At 36.2% G+C, this 18,342-nt stretch overlaps 2 protein-coding genes across 2 annotated transcripts in view; one reads left to right on the forward strand and one right to left on the reverse strand.

The window, feature by feature from the left end:
• Positions 1-985: 985 nt before the first annotated feature.
• mespaa (mesoderm posterior aa) lies at positions 986-4,788 on the forward strand. The gene is made up of 2 exons (XM_056462948.1): positions 986-1,564; positions 4,696-4,788. Exons 1-2 carry the CDS (start codon positions 986-988, stop codon positions 4,786-4,788), a joined length of 672 nt encoding a protein of 223 aa, XP_056318923.1.
• Positions 4,789-10,828: 6,040 nt separating this feature from the next.
• anpepla (alanyl (membrane) aminopeptidase-like a) overlaps positions 10,829-18,342 on the reverse strand; it is a 28,840-nt gene continuing 21,326 nt past the window's right edge. Inside the window, exons 17-19 of the mRNA XM_056461063.1 lie at positions 14,117-14,257; positions 13,895-13,955; positions 10,829-11,202 (exon numbers count right to left, since the gene is read on the reverse strand). Coding sequence (XP_056317038.1) covers positions 11,050-11,202; positions 13,895-13,955; positions 14,117-14,257 — 355 coding nt within the window. The 3' untranslated portion in view covers positions 10,829-11,049. The remainder of the gene's footprint in view (positions 11,203-13,894; positions 13,956-14,116; positions 14,258-18,342) is intronic.

Consider the following 18,342-nt stretch of genomic DNA (forward strand, 5'->3'; position numbering starts at 1 on the left):
ATCTATCTATCTATCTATCTATCTATCTATCTATCTATCTATCTATCTATCTATCTATCTATCTATCTATCTATCTGTCCGTCTGTCCGTCCGTCCGTCCGTCCGTCCGTCCGTCCGTCCGTCTGCCTATAGCTCTATCCATCTGTCTATAGTTCTATAGATCTGTCTATAGTTCTCTATATCCATCCATCCATCTGACTATAGTTCTCTATATCCATCCATCCATCTGTCTATAGTTCTCTATATCCATCCATCCACCCATCCATCCGTCTATAGTTCTCTATATCCATCCATCCATCCATCTGACTATAGTTCTCTATATCCATCCATCCACCCATCCATCCATCTATAGTTCTCTATATCCATCCATCCATCCATCTGACTATAGTTCTCTATATCCATCCATCAATCCATCCATCCATCCATCCATCCATCCATCCATCCATCCATCCATCCATCCATCCATCCATCCATCCATCCATCCATCCATCCATCCATCCATCCATCCATCCATCCATCCATCCATCCATCCATCCATCCATCCATCTATCTATCTATCTATCTATCTATCTATCTGTCTATCTGTCCGTCCGTCCGTCCGTCCGTCCGTGTGTCTGTCCGTCGGTCTGTCCGTCCGTCCGTCCAACCGTCCGACCGTCCGTGTGTCTGTCTGTCTATATATCTGTCTGTCTATCTGTCTGTCTGTCTGTCTGTCTGTCCATCCATCCATTCATCCATCCACCAACCCATCCATAATGTCATGTAATGTGTGAAGGCTGCTGTGCTTGGGCAGTTTCTGAGCCTCACACCTCTCTCTCTGATCTGAGGCTGTAGAAGCTGCTTTTTCCCACAGACCCCCTACTTCAGGTGTCACGTCTCCTCTCAAGTCCTGACTGAAATCCTCCGAGGTGACAAATCGCACCTCTCAAAGCACATATATACACCAGAAACCCAGTCAAACACAACCCCATTCAGCTCTACAGCCATGGATGCCTCCAACTTTTCTCTTCAGCTCCAAAACTGTGGCGTTTTCCTGCCAGACTCTCAAAACCAGAGCTTTGCTGTATCAGATGCTGGTTATTACAGCTCCACCGGCAGCCTTTCTCCAACCTCCTCCATCGATTCCTGTGCTTTTTCTCCACCGGCTTACTCTTTGCCGCCTCAGATCTTCACAAAAGGCACCCAGAAGACAGATGTCCAGCCGTCGAAGAAAACCGGACGTCCCAGATCAAAGTTTCCTGGAGTCAAACGGCAAACTGCAAGCGAGCGGGAGAAGTTGAGGATGAGGGATCTGACCAAAGCTCTTCATCACCTCAGAACGTTCCTGCCTGCGTCTGTGGCTCCAGTGGGAAAAACATTGACCAAGATCGAGACGCTGCGGCTCGCCATACAGTACATCTCCTGTTTATCTGATCAGCTTGGATGCGGTGAAGATGAGGAGATTTGTGAAGCGGAGGGCGAGGTTATCAATTCGTCTGCAAGCGTGTTTGACAACTTCAGTGCAGCTTCTTTGGCTTCTCAAAGCTTACTAGCTCAGCAGTTTATGTCTATAAGCTGTGATCAGGTGTGTATGCAATTTTTTTGGTATTATTTGATTATTTTAAACCATTATATTATTATTATTGTTGTTGTTGTTGTTGTTGTTGTTGTTGTTGTTGTTGTTATCGGGTGTGTACATGCTACTTTGATACTATTTGACTATTTCAAACATATTATCATTATTATTTATTTTTTTAATTATTTTTATTATTATTATGAGGTGTGTAAATGCTACTTTGGTACTATTTGACTATTTTAAACAGTTAAATTATTACTTTTTTAACAATACTCCTTATTATTATTATGGAATATTTAAATATGTATAAATAAGGTATTACTTATGCACTTTGCTACGCTATTTTGTAGTATAAATATTGTAAGTAGTGCATTCACACTGAAAACTCTAAAAAGAAAAAGTGCATTTTAAATACCCGTATGATGCACTTATTCATTAAAAAGGAGTGTGGAATGTTAGAAACTTTCAGAGCTTTCGGACACTGATATTGGATTACTTTATTTATTTTGATTTGCGAAAGCAAAATTCTCCTACGAGAGTGATTATGCTGCCTCCCGATGGTGAATGCGGTTATACTCATGGCAGGTATTATTTGGTTGTTTGAAATATATCCAGCTGCAGACCCACACACATTTCAGGCACAAACAATCTAGCACACACAATCTAAGCAAACCATTTATGGTTAAAGATGGAATTCCTACAGAATTTCACAAGTATGGCGATCGAGACCGCTCGTGTTATGATTGTCATTCATTAGACTGAAAAGTTTATGGTTTCCCATTTCAGTAATTATTTCATTATTAAATCGTAACAATCATTTTAACATCTGTGCAGTTTTGGAACTCAAATTATTCATTCATTCGTTTTCTTTTCGGCTTAGTCCCTTTATTATTCTGGGGTCGCCACAGCGGAATGAACCGCCAACTTATCCAGCATATTTTTACGCAGCAGATGCCCTTCCAGCTGCAACCCATCTCTAAGAAACATCCATACACACTCATTCACACTCATACAATATGGACAATTTAGCCTACCCAATTCACCTGTACCGCATGTGTTTGGACTAAGGGGGAAACCGGAGCACCCGGAGGAAACCCACGCGAACGTAGGGAGAACATGCAAACTCCACACAGGAACGCCAACTGACCCAGCCGAGACTCGAACCAGCGACCTTCTTGCTGTGAGGCAACAGCACTACCTACTGTGCCACTGCGTCGCCGGAACTAAAAAAATAATTGGTTAAACAATTAAAACATGTTGTCATACTTAGTTAAGATCATTTTGTAGTAAAATATAGGAAACAAACAGTAATGTGATGCATTAAAATGAATTGCTATAGTTAATAATTTAAAACTAATATAGTTATAAACTAATAAACTACATTATCCTTTACTAAACTTTTACTAATTAATTTTTTTTATTAATTATTAGCAGTTAATTTGTTTGTGGGCAACGCAGTGGCACAGTAGGTAGTGCTGTCGCCACACAGCAAAAAGGTCGCTGGTTCGAGCCTCGGCTAGGTCAGTTGGTATTTCTGTGTAAAACATGTGCTGGATAAGTTGGCGGTCCATTCTGCTGTGGTGACCAAAGGGACTAAGCTGAAAAGAAAATAAATGAATGAATGAAGAAATAATTTGTTTGTATTACTATATTAGTTACAACTATAATTACCAAAAAATCCCAGTACTTTATAGTTTAAAAACAATAAATTACTTACTATAAATTACTATAGTATTTGTTGTGAGAAATCATTATTAAAAGTTATTAGAAAATTAAGCAATTAAATACTATTCCATCGCTGGAGTAAATATTAATATAGTGTTATACATTTATTAAATGTAAAAAGATTTGTGTTACATATAAAGATGTATTATAGCCTATATTAACTTGCTACTATTTCCTTCATTATAATGAATCCATTATATAAATTAAACCTGTCTAATTTAGATCTTTTATATATCTCTGAAAAATGTTTAAGCAAAGCCAGCAACCGAGTATCTGCTATGTTGACACTGTCAGATAAATAATGATTGATCATCTATGATAACTGATTAAAAAAACTGTTCAGTCTATTATATTAAATGGCGATCGGAAAAAATTAATTCGCCATTATTCGCCAGTCTCGATAGCCATAGTTGTGAAATAGTATACACTTGTTTATTGTATACAATATTTATTAACAGTACATATAAGCATATATTGATGACGATTTGTTTATACGACTTAAACGACATCCATCATAACATATATGGTTTGCTTAGATCGTGTGTGCTGGATTGTGTGTGCTTGAAACGTGTGTGGGTTTGTGGGTGTGCAGCTGGATATTATTTGATAGTTTGGTCATTTATTTTACTAATTTGGCAACCTCCAAACATCATCAGGGAAACAGTTTCAATTTCCGCTTAGTAAAAAAAAACTGTTAGTGTCCACTTGGGACAACACCATATACATATACTATGCTGTTGAGTGTGGAAGTGCATAAGTGTATAGTGTGCCATTTGGGATGCAGCAATTCATTAATTTTGTGAGTAATTTTTAGCTTTGCGGTTTGTGTTTACATTTAAATTTTGCTACATTTTTAAATAGTTTAAAGAATAAAAAACAACTACTTTTTGCTAAATAGTTGTGTTTTTTTATTATTATTTATTTAATTGTAACTTTCTAGTGTCAGATTTAGCTCTGGTTCACTTTAATAATCCAGGTGGTTGTGCTGTGTAAATGTGTTTTAATAATAATATTCAATTCAATTCACCTTTATTTGTATAGCGCTTATACAATGTAGATTGTGTCAAAGCAGCTTCACATAAAAGGTCACAGTAAATAGGAACAGTGTAGTTAAGTTTGTAGTGTTTAAGTTCAGTTCAGTTTAGCTCAGTTCAGTGTGGTTTAATAATCACTACTGAGAGTCCAAATATTGAAGAGCAAATCCAACGATGCGCAGCTCTACAGATCCTGAACCATGCAAGCCAGTGGCGACAGCGGAGAGGGAAAAAAAACTTCACTAAAGGCGGAAGTGAAGAAAAAAAAAAAAAAAAAAAAAAAAAAAAAAAAAAAAATAATAATAATAAATGCTTTTTGTATTTAAAAATCAAATTAAATTTAAACACAGTTCTTAACTTGATATCTCTATTTTTTTCCAGACTCAGAATCCAGTCGAAGGTGATTTCCATTCATTCCCAGCTCTAGACATCTGGTTTTCCCAGCAGCACAATTTTTTCCATGGACAGTGCTGACCAAAACTGATCTAAAAAAAAATATGGATGCAGATATAATAATTTGTGCAATGTTTGTTTGCTAATAGAAATAAAAGACGTTATATATTTTCTGTAAATTTCTCTGTACAGCTATTTATATTTTTATATGTTTAAAATGATGTCCATATTTATGATTTCTATAGCTTTCCGGCAAATAAAGCCATGAAAAATATAACATCACTTGTGTCATCTTATTTATTTATTTATACTTTATATACAAATTATTCCATATTATGTACTTGGAAACAACACACACCATAAAGCAGGTCCAGTTAAAGGACAGTTCACCCAAAAAAAAATTTAAGTTGAGAAAACCATTCAATTGGTAAATTGAAAAAAAAAAAAAAAAAAGATCAAATTTGGTAACCAAAATGTTGATGGTTTCTAATGACTTCCATTGTAGAGAAAACAAGTCTGTGGAAGTCAATATGGACCAACAAGGGTTTCAAGAGTTCACACTTGGCTGATGATTCATCAAAAGCTTGTTTGGCATGCTGTCCCGGGAGAGAGCCCTGAGCTCAAGGGATCCTCGAGCCCGTGGCTTCCTCCCGTTTGCAGAGCGAGAGGGGAGCCTGAGCTCGGTGGATCTCAGAACTCCCCGTCTGCAGTAGCTAAGGGAACACGTGAGGAAAAAAGGGGGCTAGACAAATGCTTGATTGTTATGCATGATGTATATATTTGGATGGTGGGAGGAAACCGGAGAACCCGGGGAAAACCCACGCGGACACGGGGAGAATATACAAACTTCTCACAGAAACACCTACCGACCTGGCAGGACCAGGGCTGGCAGTGTTCTTGCTGTGGGGCTAACAGTGCTAACCACTGGGCCTCCGTGCCGCCCGATCTATAGTGAAGGAGGAGAATGGGGAGGAAGGGGGGTTTCTTCCAAACGAAGATAAAGTGGACTGAAAACTGTGGTTATTTATAGTAGCTTATGGCTCATATGATTGGATGATACTGATTAGCTTAATACGAGACTGGCTGTGATAAATCATAAGCACGTGTAGCGGCTTCCAATTGCCGCTATTGTTGGTAGAGTGAGCAAGTTTTTAACGCGTAAAGTCAGAGTCCATAGGCAAAATAGATGCAAATAAAAACGTCTTTATTTTCCAATCAACAGAATTACTTCATCACTCTTCCTTAATCTATATGCACACTTCTCTGTTACCTTAAGTTGAGTTGAGTTACTTCACGTCACGTTAAGTTACGTTACGGTCAAAAACTGTGTGCTTCCTACCAACGCTCTCTTCCATGCAGTGAAGCCACAGTTATATAGTCTAGTACTGACACCTTGTGGCCAATCGCCAATTTACAATGTATGGCTCCTACAGCACGTGATCCTCTTGAAATTAGTTTATAAATAAACCTCACTTGGTTACCTGTGTTTTTATAATATCTTATTTTATGTCTTATGTTATCAGAGGAAAGAAACTGATGTAACTGTTTGTTTAAAACAAGTGGAGAATATCTAAATTGTTAATAAATTGGAATAAATATTAAGGCAATCAGGCAATTCATACTTGATAATTTACAAAACAACAACAAATTTTTCTATTTTGAATCCTTGAATTTTATTTCATGTTTGATTTTTCTCTGTTGTTGTAGGGCTTTGGGGTTTAGAAAACACATTACTAATAAAATGTATTATTATTAGTAATAATACTGTTGTAAAGCTCCATAAGACCTCAAAGTATGATCAGAAACTTAACTTTTGCTGTTTTTAATTGTTCAAACTATTGCTGTTGACTTGCATATTATGAATCACCAAAGACCAAATTTTAGGCTGTTTGTTTTTGTTCTACTGAGAAAAACAAAACAAAAACACCTACATCTAAATAGCCTGAGGGTGAGTAAACTAGCAGCACATTTAAATTTTGGGGTGAGCTGTCTCTTTAAGCAGCATCCTAATGAGAGACAGCTGATGGTCATTTCACGCTGTAATCGACACGTTTAAGGAAACTCCCCTGCAGAGCGAGCATTAATGTGGACAGCAGAGTAAACTAACTCTCCAGGTGAGATGCTTTAATACCCCTCACACTGTAAACACAGCTCTGTGGGACTCTTCTTCTGAAACGCTGGAGTCTGATGTGTCTTTCAGACTACAAAGATCAACTGAACATTGTTAAAGCTTTTCAGATGACGACCGTTCATATGGTGTGTAGTTGATGCTGCAGTTTATATTATGAGAAAATGAAAGTGTTTGGGGTGCATGCTGTTGCATTATAAAAGAGTGCACAGTTGTACACAGTTCATTTTCTAATGCCTTGTGCATGCTTATAAATATACCACTTTTTTTTTTGTTTCGTTTTTGTAGTGCTGGGAAAAATTGATTGCGAATAATTACATATAAAAGTTTGTTTTCACAATTTCAGTGTGTGTGTATATATATATATATATATATATATATATATATATATATATATATATATATATATATATATATATATATACATACACACACACAGTTGAAGTCAGAATTATTAGCCCCCTTTGAATTATTAGCCCCCCTGTTTATTTGTTTCCCCAATTTCAGTTTAACGGAGAGAATTTTTTAACACATTTCTAAACATAATAGTTTTAATAACTCATAATGTTTTGCTAGATATTTTTCAAGACACTTCTATACAGCTTAAAGTGACATTTGAAGGATTAACTGGGTTAATTAGGTTAACTAGGCAGGTTAGGGTAATTGCACAAGTTATTGTATGTCGATGGTTTGTTCTGTAGACCAGTGTTTCCCAACCCTGTTCCTGGAGGCACACCAACAGTACATATTTTGGATGTCTCCCTTATCTGACCCATTAACTTCAGGTTTTGGGGCCTTTTCTAATGTTCTGCTAAGTTGATTCAGGTGTGTTTGATTAGGGAGAGGTTGAAAATGTGTACTGTTGGTGTGCCTTCAGGAATAGGGTTGGGAAACACTGCTGTAGACTATCAAAAATATATAAATATATAGTTTAAAGGGGCTAATAATTTTGACCTTATTATGGTTTTTAAAAAATTAAAAACTGCTTTTATTCTAGCCGAACTAAAACAAATAAGACTTTCTCCAGAAGAAAAAATATTATCAGACATACTGTGAAAATTTCCTTGCTCTGTGAAACATCATCTAGGAAATATTTAAAAGAGAGACAAAAATTCAAAGGGGGGGGCTAATAATTCTGACTTCAACTGGATATATCAGTGTACAGTCAGAATTATTACCCCATTTGAATTATTTTTCTTTTATAAATTTCCCAAATTATGTGCTTTGGGCTTTTCTGATTTAGATGAACACACAAGTGTCAATGAAACATGATATCCTTAATTCTCTTAAAACCTCAACATATCTGCCACGTCTATGCCAGATGAATTATAAATGAAAGATTTTTTTTTGGCGGCGCAATAGCCTAGTGCAGGGGTTGGGAACCTTTTTTCAGCAGAGAGCCATTTCTGTTTTTTTTTTTTTTTTTTGGTAAATGCATTTTCTTAATAAGCCATGTGACTTTATATATATATTAAATCAGGTATAAATTACCTGATTTTGTTCAGTGTATGTGACTTTGAAACCAAGATATTCCCATATTACCGACGTAATGTTTTTCTTTGATATTAATTAGTCTATTAACCTCCTGGGGCTTAAGTGTCCACATATGTGCCACATACACATTTTAGCTCTCAAGTAGCTATTTAAAATACTTTGAATGTTTTATATTTTTTTACAGACATACGGTGTCATCATGCAACTGTTTTGTAGCATATGAAATGTCCCAAACCCTATTTTTAACTGTCCAAAATGGGAAAAAACTTTGTTTTTACTCTCTGATAGTCAAAGCAAGTTAAAAAAAAAATTATATGTTAAATATGCATAAAAAATTCAGGAAAAATTGTTTTATGTAAATTCGGACCACGAGTCCACATATATGGACATCATTTTTCTCAAAAGATGATACTTAGATTTTTATTCTAATTAGGTTCCAATAAACCCAAATAGCAAAGAAAAAGAAAAAATGCACGTAAAAAAACACCTTGGGCCTTAAGAGGCTAATGCTTCTGAAGCGGCAGACGCCATCATCCCACTTGTTTGTGTTCTCCTATTTGTTTGTTTTTATGGTGGGCTTTCGGCATAGTTCGGTTGCGCAATTCTGATTGGGCAAAATGAAAATGAGCTCACTCGATTGGCTAAGGCTGTCACAAATAGACGGCAGTCACGCATTTGCTCTGCGTGAGGGAAATTAAATTTATATATATTTCATATCGCAGCCTCTTGCGATTAGCTAATCGCAACATTTTTCGATTAATCGCACAGCTCTACTATACATTGTAAAAAATGCAGGGTTCTACACAATTCCTATATTGTGATTTTGCTATATTTTCAGTTATACACTGTAAAAATGCAGGGTTCCACACAATTCCTTCATGTTGTCCCAACACAAACCGATTAAGTTAACATAATTGTTTTTCCAAATTCATGTGGATTGAACATAAAATAAATAAGTTGTCCCTCGCAAAAACAGAAATTGTGTTGGCTCAGCTCATTTTAAATAAGCAGTTGAACAAGCAGCAAAAATAGTTTTTTTAAAGTGTATAGCTTCATAAGTGGCACGAGTGACAGCTGTTCTTCAGTGTCCATTATATGTACTATAAGAGTCTTAAAGGTGACAAGTCTGCAGCTGCTTTCAGACACCATAATAATGCATCACTTCCTCACCCTCCCTTCCTCCCATTTGTGCATGTCTTATTCACTTCCTCTGTTGAGTCCCTAATGGCACAGAAGAATGATTCAAGCATGCCTGGTAATGCTTTATTGTGCTGTTAGATCTTGAGCTGGGTTTATGGTGCACATTGCTATTGGATTTGTCTTTTTTGAAGTAATATGTACAATATTAGTTATTAGATTTCCACATGTTGTTTGAGGCCATTCATTGAGTGTACATATTTACTTGTGCAAATTGTGTGTTTCTTCAGTTTTTCATTTCAGTAATAGTATTGAAAGGCAGAATGTTGGCGCAGTGGGTAGCACAATCGCCTCACAGCAAGAAGGTTTCTGGTTCGAGCCTCGGCTGGGCCAGTTGGCATTTCTGTGTGGAGTTTGCATGTTCTCCCCATGTTAGCGTGGGTTTCCTTCAGGTGCTCTGGTTTCCCCCACAAGTCCAAAGACATGTGGTATAGGTGAATTGGGTAAGCTAAATTGCCCGTAGTGTATGTGTGTAAATGAGTGCGTATGGATGTTTCCCAATGATTGTGGTTACAGCTGGAAGGGCATCCGCTGCGTAAAACATATGCTGGAAAAGTTGGCGGTTCATTCCCCTGTGGTTACCCCAAAAGAAAATGAATGAATGAATGAATAATAATAATAACAGTTATTATTATTATTATTATTATTATTATTATTATTATTATTATTATTATTATTATTATTACTTAATAAATAGCCTACTGTAAATTACAGCCATAAACTATTTATATGATTTATATATGAGATTAAAGTGTTAGCTAAGTAGTTTTATGTTTTAGCATAGAATATGGAATATTCTCAATAATATTTGTAAAGAAAACATTGGCCCTATATGTGCCGTTTACATATATTTCAGTTAATATAGAAAATGTTGCATTATTTTGCAAACAATATAGGCTGTATAGTATAATGTATGTAAAAAGGTTTAGAAATGTTACATGAACAATGTGCACAATGTTTAAGTACACCTTGTGTTGAAAACATACCCAATGCAGTACACAATTCAAAATAACAGAATATTGGCCCTAATTTTAATGATTTTGGTCCATTTTAATTATTAAAATTAGCATTGGGAAGCAAATATCTATCTTTTAATTTCAAAAATGGTTTGAACACATAACTAAACGTAAACGTAAAATATGCACACATTTTATAAATGTATAAAAATGACAAAAAACACCAAATTCCAACTATTAGACAAAACTATTTATTAGGACTGAGAGTTGGATCATAAATGACAGTCCAAAATAACTAAATTAGTGAAGATAAACACAATTTTATTAGTTTAGTGTTAAATATTTGAATGCATACACACATACTGTATATACATATTGAGTGATGGAAGGCAAGTCATAAAATACAGCAAAATATGTACATTTTTCATTTTTATTTTAATCAAGTGCACACAACAAAAGATCATCTTGCTTACAACTTTTCTGTGTAATCATTTTCAAAATTATATAAATCTATAAAATAGTCGGAAAATATTTAATAGCAAAAATGTTTGGATTGAGAGAATGCATTCAGGCTGACTGTTGGATCAGCCAGTCCATCACTTGCGCTTTGTTTTCAGAGACCCATTTAACATTGGCTTTGGTTTGCTCGATGGCCTGTTCTATTGCATGTGTGCCCAAACTAACGCCACTCGCTGCAACGTCTTCTTTGAATCGTTGTAACTGCAATTCGTCAAAGAAAAAAGAGAGAGTAAGGTATTAACACATGTTATGTCAACTACACTTTTTAAGATAAAGGTGCAGTAGGTGATTGTTTTCAGAAACATGTTTTGTTGTGCTGGTTGAACGTCTCTTCACATTCTAATAGTAATGATTGAATTATCTAAATGTATTTATATGTATTTTTATATTCTGGGTAAGGCATTAGAAGTGTTGTTCCGCCACTGAAATCTTACATTGAAAGATTGTTGTGACTATTTTCAGTTTCATAAGGGACCTTTAACAGCATCGATAATGTAGAGTTTTATTTAGTTTAACAACAAAACATTAGTAAATAGCGCAATTCTGCCTAGCCTGCTGTACTGAGCTGAAGTTGGTTTAATATTCACATTGGTTCAGTTTTGAACAGTGACAACCTGTGACGTGCTCCCTATATTGTTTACTATGCTACTCTGAATATTCGCTCTGAAATAGCATGCAAGTATGGCTTAGTAATAGGTGTAATTCCTCTAATAATAATAGGTGTAAAACCTCTAAGTAGTAGCTTTAGGACAAAGTGCGTGAGAAAGTGAGACCAGTGATCCTCGCATGCATAAAATATGACACGTTTTGCTTGCTACACAACTACAAACGTGCCAGAAATAATACAGTTTTACGTTTAGAATTGTTGTACTATAAAGTTTTCTAACTGGCGAATGACATGAACAAGTGGGTTGTCTAGCTGTTATTTTTAAGATGCACGCTCTCGTGGCTTTGGACGGCAGGGGAGGAATTGTTTTTCAAAGATATTATGCTAACCCATTAGCATTTTGGCAGATCATGTACTGGACCTTAAATTTTTTTAAGCATATGCAAAATACTGCAAATGCTTTTGATTTTAAAGTCTGGTCAGATGCTTTTAAATGCGTGGAAATTAGTAGTTTTGCTTTAACTTTCTAATGCTTAAAATATGTTGTTTTTAATTAATTTATTTAATACAAACATTTATTATTATGTTTATTTTTAAACTTCAGTATATGCAATCACTGTATTGTAACATTTACAAATGTATTAAAATACAGATTATTGTTTTTAATTGTAATCAGATTATATTGTGATTGTACGGTATTTTCAGTTACACGCTGTAAAAATGTTGCGTTCAACACAATTCCTTCATGCTGTCCCATCACAAACCGGTTAAGTAACTTAAGTGTTTTTACAAATTTAAGTGGATTGAACATAAAACAATTAAGTTGTCCCCAAAATAAACTCAAGTATTGTGTTGATTCAGCTCATTTTAAGGGCGTACTCACACTATGCTATCTGAACCGTGCCCAGGCCCGTTTCCTTGATCGTTTGAGTAGTGTGAGTGCTCTGAATTGGGCTCAGGCACGGTTCAGTTGACTGGTCCTGGCCCGGTTGGAAGAGGTGTGCCAAAGCGTGGTTCACTTGGACGGTACGCTTGTCATGTGAGTGCAAAGCTCGCCTGAGCCTAAAACTGACATTTACGCCAAAGGCAGCAAGAGTGTCAAAGGTCGCTACATTGATCTCATATTTAAAGGGGCCGTTGCAGCATATCAGTTACATTCCTGCATAAAACATGCTTTCTAGCATGAAAATGTTGCGCACTTCTTATCATATTCATTTAACAATGGAAGATCAAGTTGCATGTGGCATGGCTTTGCTCCGCTTAATTATCCAATATGTCCATATGTCTGAAATATCCTGAAGCAGCAATACTGTTTTGTACTGCCGCATGAGATTCCCACTTTTTAAAAGATAAATACTGTATATATAACGTTAATGCACACCAGTAACTCACCAGTAACTTATTTAATGCATGTTCCTGTGAGAAAACATAGTAAATAATTGAAAATCCGGCGACCACAATAATCAAACCCTTGGGAAAAACTGTGGTCGGAACCAAAGTTCACAGGTCTGTGTTCACTGAACTCCTCTCAAGCGGTGGACTTCTTCATTCTGCTTGCTTGCCGCCGAACCGCGTCATAGCTCATTTACCATAAAGTTAACTTGATTTCAACTCTCATCGCTGCTGGCTCTCATTGAAAATTAATGACTTCCGGCTACTTTGAAGCTCTCGCCGCTTTTGGTGTGAAAGTACGGTAAAGACGAGACGTGACTTTTACAGGACTGTTTGATATGGATATATGGATTTATTAATCATTCTTACTGTTCAATGAACGCAAACTGTCGTAGATTATAAAAGACGCAAACCCCTCACTGCACGACAGCTGCACCTTTAGCAAACCTCCTAATTTCTGCAACACGAGGACTTTATGATTGTTTATGAGTGTCAAAAGTGGCTGATCTGTTCTGCGAAATATTTGACTGTGTTTCACTGCATCCCTAACAATTAAAACGATATAACTAAAGAAATCTCCAACTGTGCTGAGCGAAAGTGCTTACTGAACTGCGCATCATCGATGACGTAAGCGTGCTCGGGCCCAAATATAATGTGAGTGCGGGCCGTCAGGGGAGACGGGAGGAGGGACAAGGGTGCTTCGGCCTGGTGTAAGGCAAGTGTATATAATGTGTGTACGCCCTAAATAAGTAGTTTTAGCAATAAGCAAAAATCATTTTTCGAGTGTAAAGGGTATAAATCCAGCATAAAATACTTGTTTTCAAAACATTAAAAAATCATTGTAAAAAAAATACATTGATTTTAGCCATTGTAAAAATGCATTGTAGCACAAACCTGTTGCAGTTCAAATTCTGTGGAAAACGTTTTTGCGGTGCCCTTGATCAGGACTGCAAATCTACAGAGATCACATAATGTGAAAAAGTTATTATGAGAACAACTTTTTGTTGAAAGAAAGAAAAGCACTACTTTTATTTTTTTGGGGATGATTCATAATGTTAACATTGGTAAAAGTAGTGGTTTTAACAACAACAACAACAATAATATAATAAACATTACTCTTTTTTCATAAGTTGCCATTTGGATCTGATAAAGTCCCAAGCCAGGGGCTGGCCAATTACATTGCCGGCAATATACACAATGGCATAGCTGATGTCCTGCTTCCTGATCAGGTTTGGATCAATTGTGTATTGCAGGTATCTGTGGAGAAGAGATAAAAGACTGTTAAATTAGTTGAAATTTCTATTTACAAGTATCTAACTTTTGTCTGCTAAAATAAAATATATGATCGCAACAAAAAAAGTAAAAAGTATAAAGGTCTTTGCACACTGAAGTACAAAATTTTTTTCATATTCATATGCAAAAAAATTGTCATGCAAACAAACCTTACACACTGAATCTGATGCGTATTAATTAATCCTTTACGAAAAAACACGAAACATTTAGGAGTCAGGTTAAGCAGAGATAATTTATTCCTCTCTCTCTTTTTCAAAGTAGAAAAAGAAAGAGGAATAGTCTACATATTGTGTTCATTTATTACTAGCCTACTGTACATACAGAGGATGGAGAGTTCTCCTTATCAAAGAGCTGCGCTGAATTATCCCCAAATGCAAAGTTTATTTTAGGAAATCAGTGGAATTTTGACGCATTGCTTGTGATACTTCACACATTCACTTACGTAAACAAATCCTGAACGGATACTGGCAGTACCTGTAGACATTATAATAGATTGCGGCCGCATTGACGTAGCAAACAACAAACCGAAAATGGTTAAAGCTTTCTATTATAATGTCTGGCCATTACGTTAAATCTGTGGACCAAGCGGCAACCTCCCGCTCTCCATCGTGAAGCAAATATGGAAGTAACTGAAACTGCAATTCATCGAAATTCCGCTAGTCCTGGCTCCAGATTTTTATTGGCCCCACTGATAAAATGGGGGACTTTATAGCAGAAAAAAAGACAGCCTGGTTAACAGCCTGGTATAAGAAACGATTTTGGTTCATATAGTTAATATTACCTTAGAATTTTTTTATAACTCATCCGTTTTGTTTATATTAAGTCTGCATAATTAAGGGCGTGGCCACTTGAGTGACAGCTAGGTCTCGCTGGTCGCCGTCACTTCACCTCAGTTGATTCCGGCTGATTAGCTGCTGAGCTCGGCATACACATCGTATTTTTGTTTTGTTTTATGTGGCTTTACACAGTCAGTTGCTTTTTGGAATAATTTCTTACAATTATCAGATGATACGGTATGCTTTGGGCACTTAAATGTACTCCCAGCCTCACAAACCAATCACGTGGCCTCCGTTTCCCTGGTGAGGGAAATAATATACAGCACTTATACCATCTCTATAAATGTATTTGTTTTATTAAAGATCATTTATCATTTATTATTTTCTTTAGAGCGTTAATGCCCTCCAGAATCTGACAGATTGATTAGCTGTAGGCTCTAGAACAGTCATCTGAAGCATTGTCATACAGTGTTATGCCTGGATTTCATCAATAGCCTTGCATTTACACAGACTATATTTAAAGTGAAGCATCATAAGAACAATGTTTAGTTGCTCAATGTATTACAACAGTGTTTTGTTGTAACAAGACTAAAAACTTTATTGATATAGTTTACAACCAATCACATGTGGTCAGAACCCAAACGAGTCACAGGTAATGGAGTATTAAGCGTTTCTCCCAAAGAACAAAATAGCGACTGTTGGCCACGCCTACTTGTAGCTACTTTTGCGTTTTTCAGAAACCTCGGGGTGACGTCACGGATACTACGTCCATACCTTTTACAGTCTGTGGTATGGACACACACACACACACACACACACACACACATCAGGCAGCAGCGAAGAGGTGTACCAGTCACAGAATCCAGCATATAAGGGTTCTCAACTGTCCATAAAGTTCTGTCTTTTATTATGCACTGCGTTTTTCATAAAGTAATCTGTAGCTCAAATGATGACATTCTGGGTTTATCTTTTTGCTTGTACGGTGGCTCTAAATTGTCAAAACTCCTCTCAAATCGCTTTTTCGGATGCGAAAAACTGAAGAAATTGAACACTATTCTAATATTATTATGCTTACGGACGAAAGTTTCGGAGGCACTGTGTCAATACAACTGACACAATTTGAGTTCGAATTAAAAAATTTTTAACATGTCAAAATTGTGGACGAAAATTTCTGAATCAGTGTGCAATAACCTTAACAATTTAAAATATATTTTCTGATTCAATAAATGTAAAAAAAAATATTCCTGTGATGTGAATGCTGCATTTTCAGTGTCACATCATCTTTCAGAAATCATTTTGCACGTTTTTTTTCTTGTTTCAAGTCTAAATGTCAAAAGATTCGTAAATGAAGAAGGATTTTCTAGACAAGCAAAAAAAAATTGGCTTGTTTTCAGAAATAATATGTCAAAATTATGTAAGTTAAAAAATGTAAAATTAAAGTGAAGTTAAGTGAAGAATTAAACTAATTTCAAGAGGAGCACATGCTCATGATTGACCGAGCTGGCCAATCAAAGGATCCCAAGTCACTATATACAGTATATCCTCATTTCCTTTCTACAACTATCTTCGTCTGGAAGAAACCCCCCTCCTCTCCTTCTTCCACCTTTATCTAGAATGGGCAGCTCGGTGGCCCAGTGACTAGCACTGTTGCCTCACAGCAAGAATGCCATTGGCTCCGGGTCCTCGCTGGGCCATCTGCTATTTCTGTGTGTAGTTTGCATGTTCTCCCTGTGTCCCTGCAGGTTTTCACTGGGTTCCCCCCACCATAGAAATATGCTCTACAATATATTATAGACAAAATAAGTCTAAGTCTTTTTTCTTCATGTCTTACTCTCAGGAAGTTCACCTTTGCCTCAGCAGCGGGGGAGTTTTGAGATCGACTAGAGCTCAGTCTCCCCTCACCCTGCGAAAGGGAGGGAACGCTGGGCCCGAGGATCCCTTGAGCTCAAAACAAGATTACAATGCTTACCCCATTGGCAGATTATTTAGCTTGTTTTAAGGAAAAGCTCACTTTGTTTTAGCATTGTATTTCTGAAAACAAGACCATATTTATGGCTTGCCTAGAAAATGCTTTATGATTTAAGAATTTTTTTAGATATTTGGACAAAAAGCAAGACAAAAGCTTTAAGTAAGAATTTTTTTTTTTGCGGTGCATTAGGCTTATTTGTGCTTATTAAATATATCTTATTATCCATGTTGAAAACAGCTGTTTAACATATTTGAATGTTCCTTTCACGATCCCGTTTTAAATATTATAGCACATAATTCCATTAATGTCACCACGTTATCTACAATTACTCCAGAGTTGTAATTTTAGGTGTTTTTAATTTTTTAAATTTAAATTATTAAAAAATAAAAAAATGTTAAGATAAAAACCACAATATTTTGCTATCTGTAGTCCCTAATAATAACTCCTGTATAGCAGTCCCACAACATTCTGTCACTCGATGACACTTGAATACCCTATCAGAAAAGTCTAGTGGCTGGGAATGAGCCTTTTACAGTGTCTGCTATAATGTTAATGTTGTTTTTGTGTGTTTACATGAATATGGCCACTGTGTAAATGCACAGTACAGTTACGATCTTATTGCAACATTATATTGTTATGATAAAATGATATATGCCTTCAGTGATTTCCTGTAGATAAATAAAAAGAAATTACACAACTGAAATAACTACAACAGTCGCAATTGTTGATCTCATATGCAGTAAGTGATCAATGACATACTATATGATTGATGACATGTTCAAGCGTAAAACGAGATGAAAGGCAGTTTAAATGCAAGCGCCGTGAGGAGCAGCATTTTCCATTCAAAATACTGTGGCCAAATAAATGTTCACATTTTAAAGACATGGTGTGGAACAATGGAATTTAATGCAGTGCTCGTTGTCCTGTCTGAGAATTACTTTTTATATCTCAATCAGGCAGTGAATATCATTGATTTTAAACAAACCCTACAATCTTAATCACGGTGAATTTATAATGGCACGACAGTTCACCTGAAGAGGCTGAGCTGGCTTATTCAAAATAAAAGTCCCCATGCATATGGCCTATAATTGGTAGATCCAAACTGCAGCCAAAACTTCATTCATTCATTCATTCATTCATTCATTTTCCTTCGGCTTAGTCCCTTATTTATCAGGGGTCACCACAGTGGAATGAACCACAACTATTCCAGCATATGTTTTTTGCAGCGGATGCCCTTCCAGCCGCAACCCAGTACTGGGAAACACACACATACATTCTATTTCTAATTTAGTTCCAATTCACTT

The sequence above is a fragment of the Danio aesculapii genome, chromosome 7 (genome assembly GCF_903798145.1).
Source record: "Danio aesculapii chromosome 7, fDanAes4.1, whole genome shotgun sequence".
Lineage (NCBI taxonomy): Eukaryota > Metazoa > Chordata > Actinopteri > Cypriniformes > Danionidae > Danio > Danio aesculapii.

Coding starts and splice junctions, on each gene's coding strand:
- mespaa (XM_056462948.1), top strand. CDS start 986: ATGGATGCCTCCAACTTTTCTCTTCAGCTCCAAAACTGTGGCGTTTTC. Junction 1,565..4,695: donor TGTCTATAAGCTGTGATCAG/GTGTGTATGCAA, acceptor ATTTTTTTCCAG/ACTCAGAATCCAGTCGAAGG.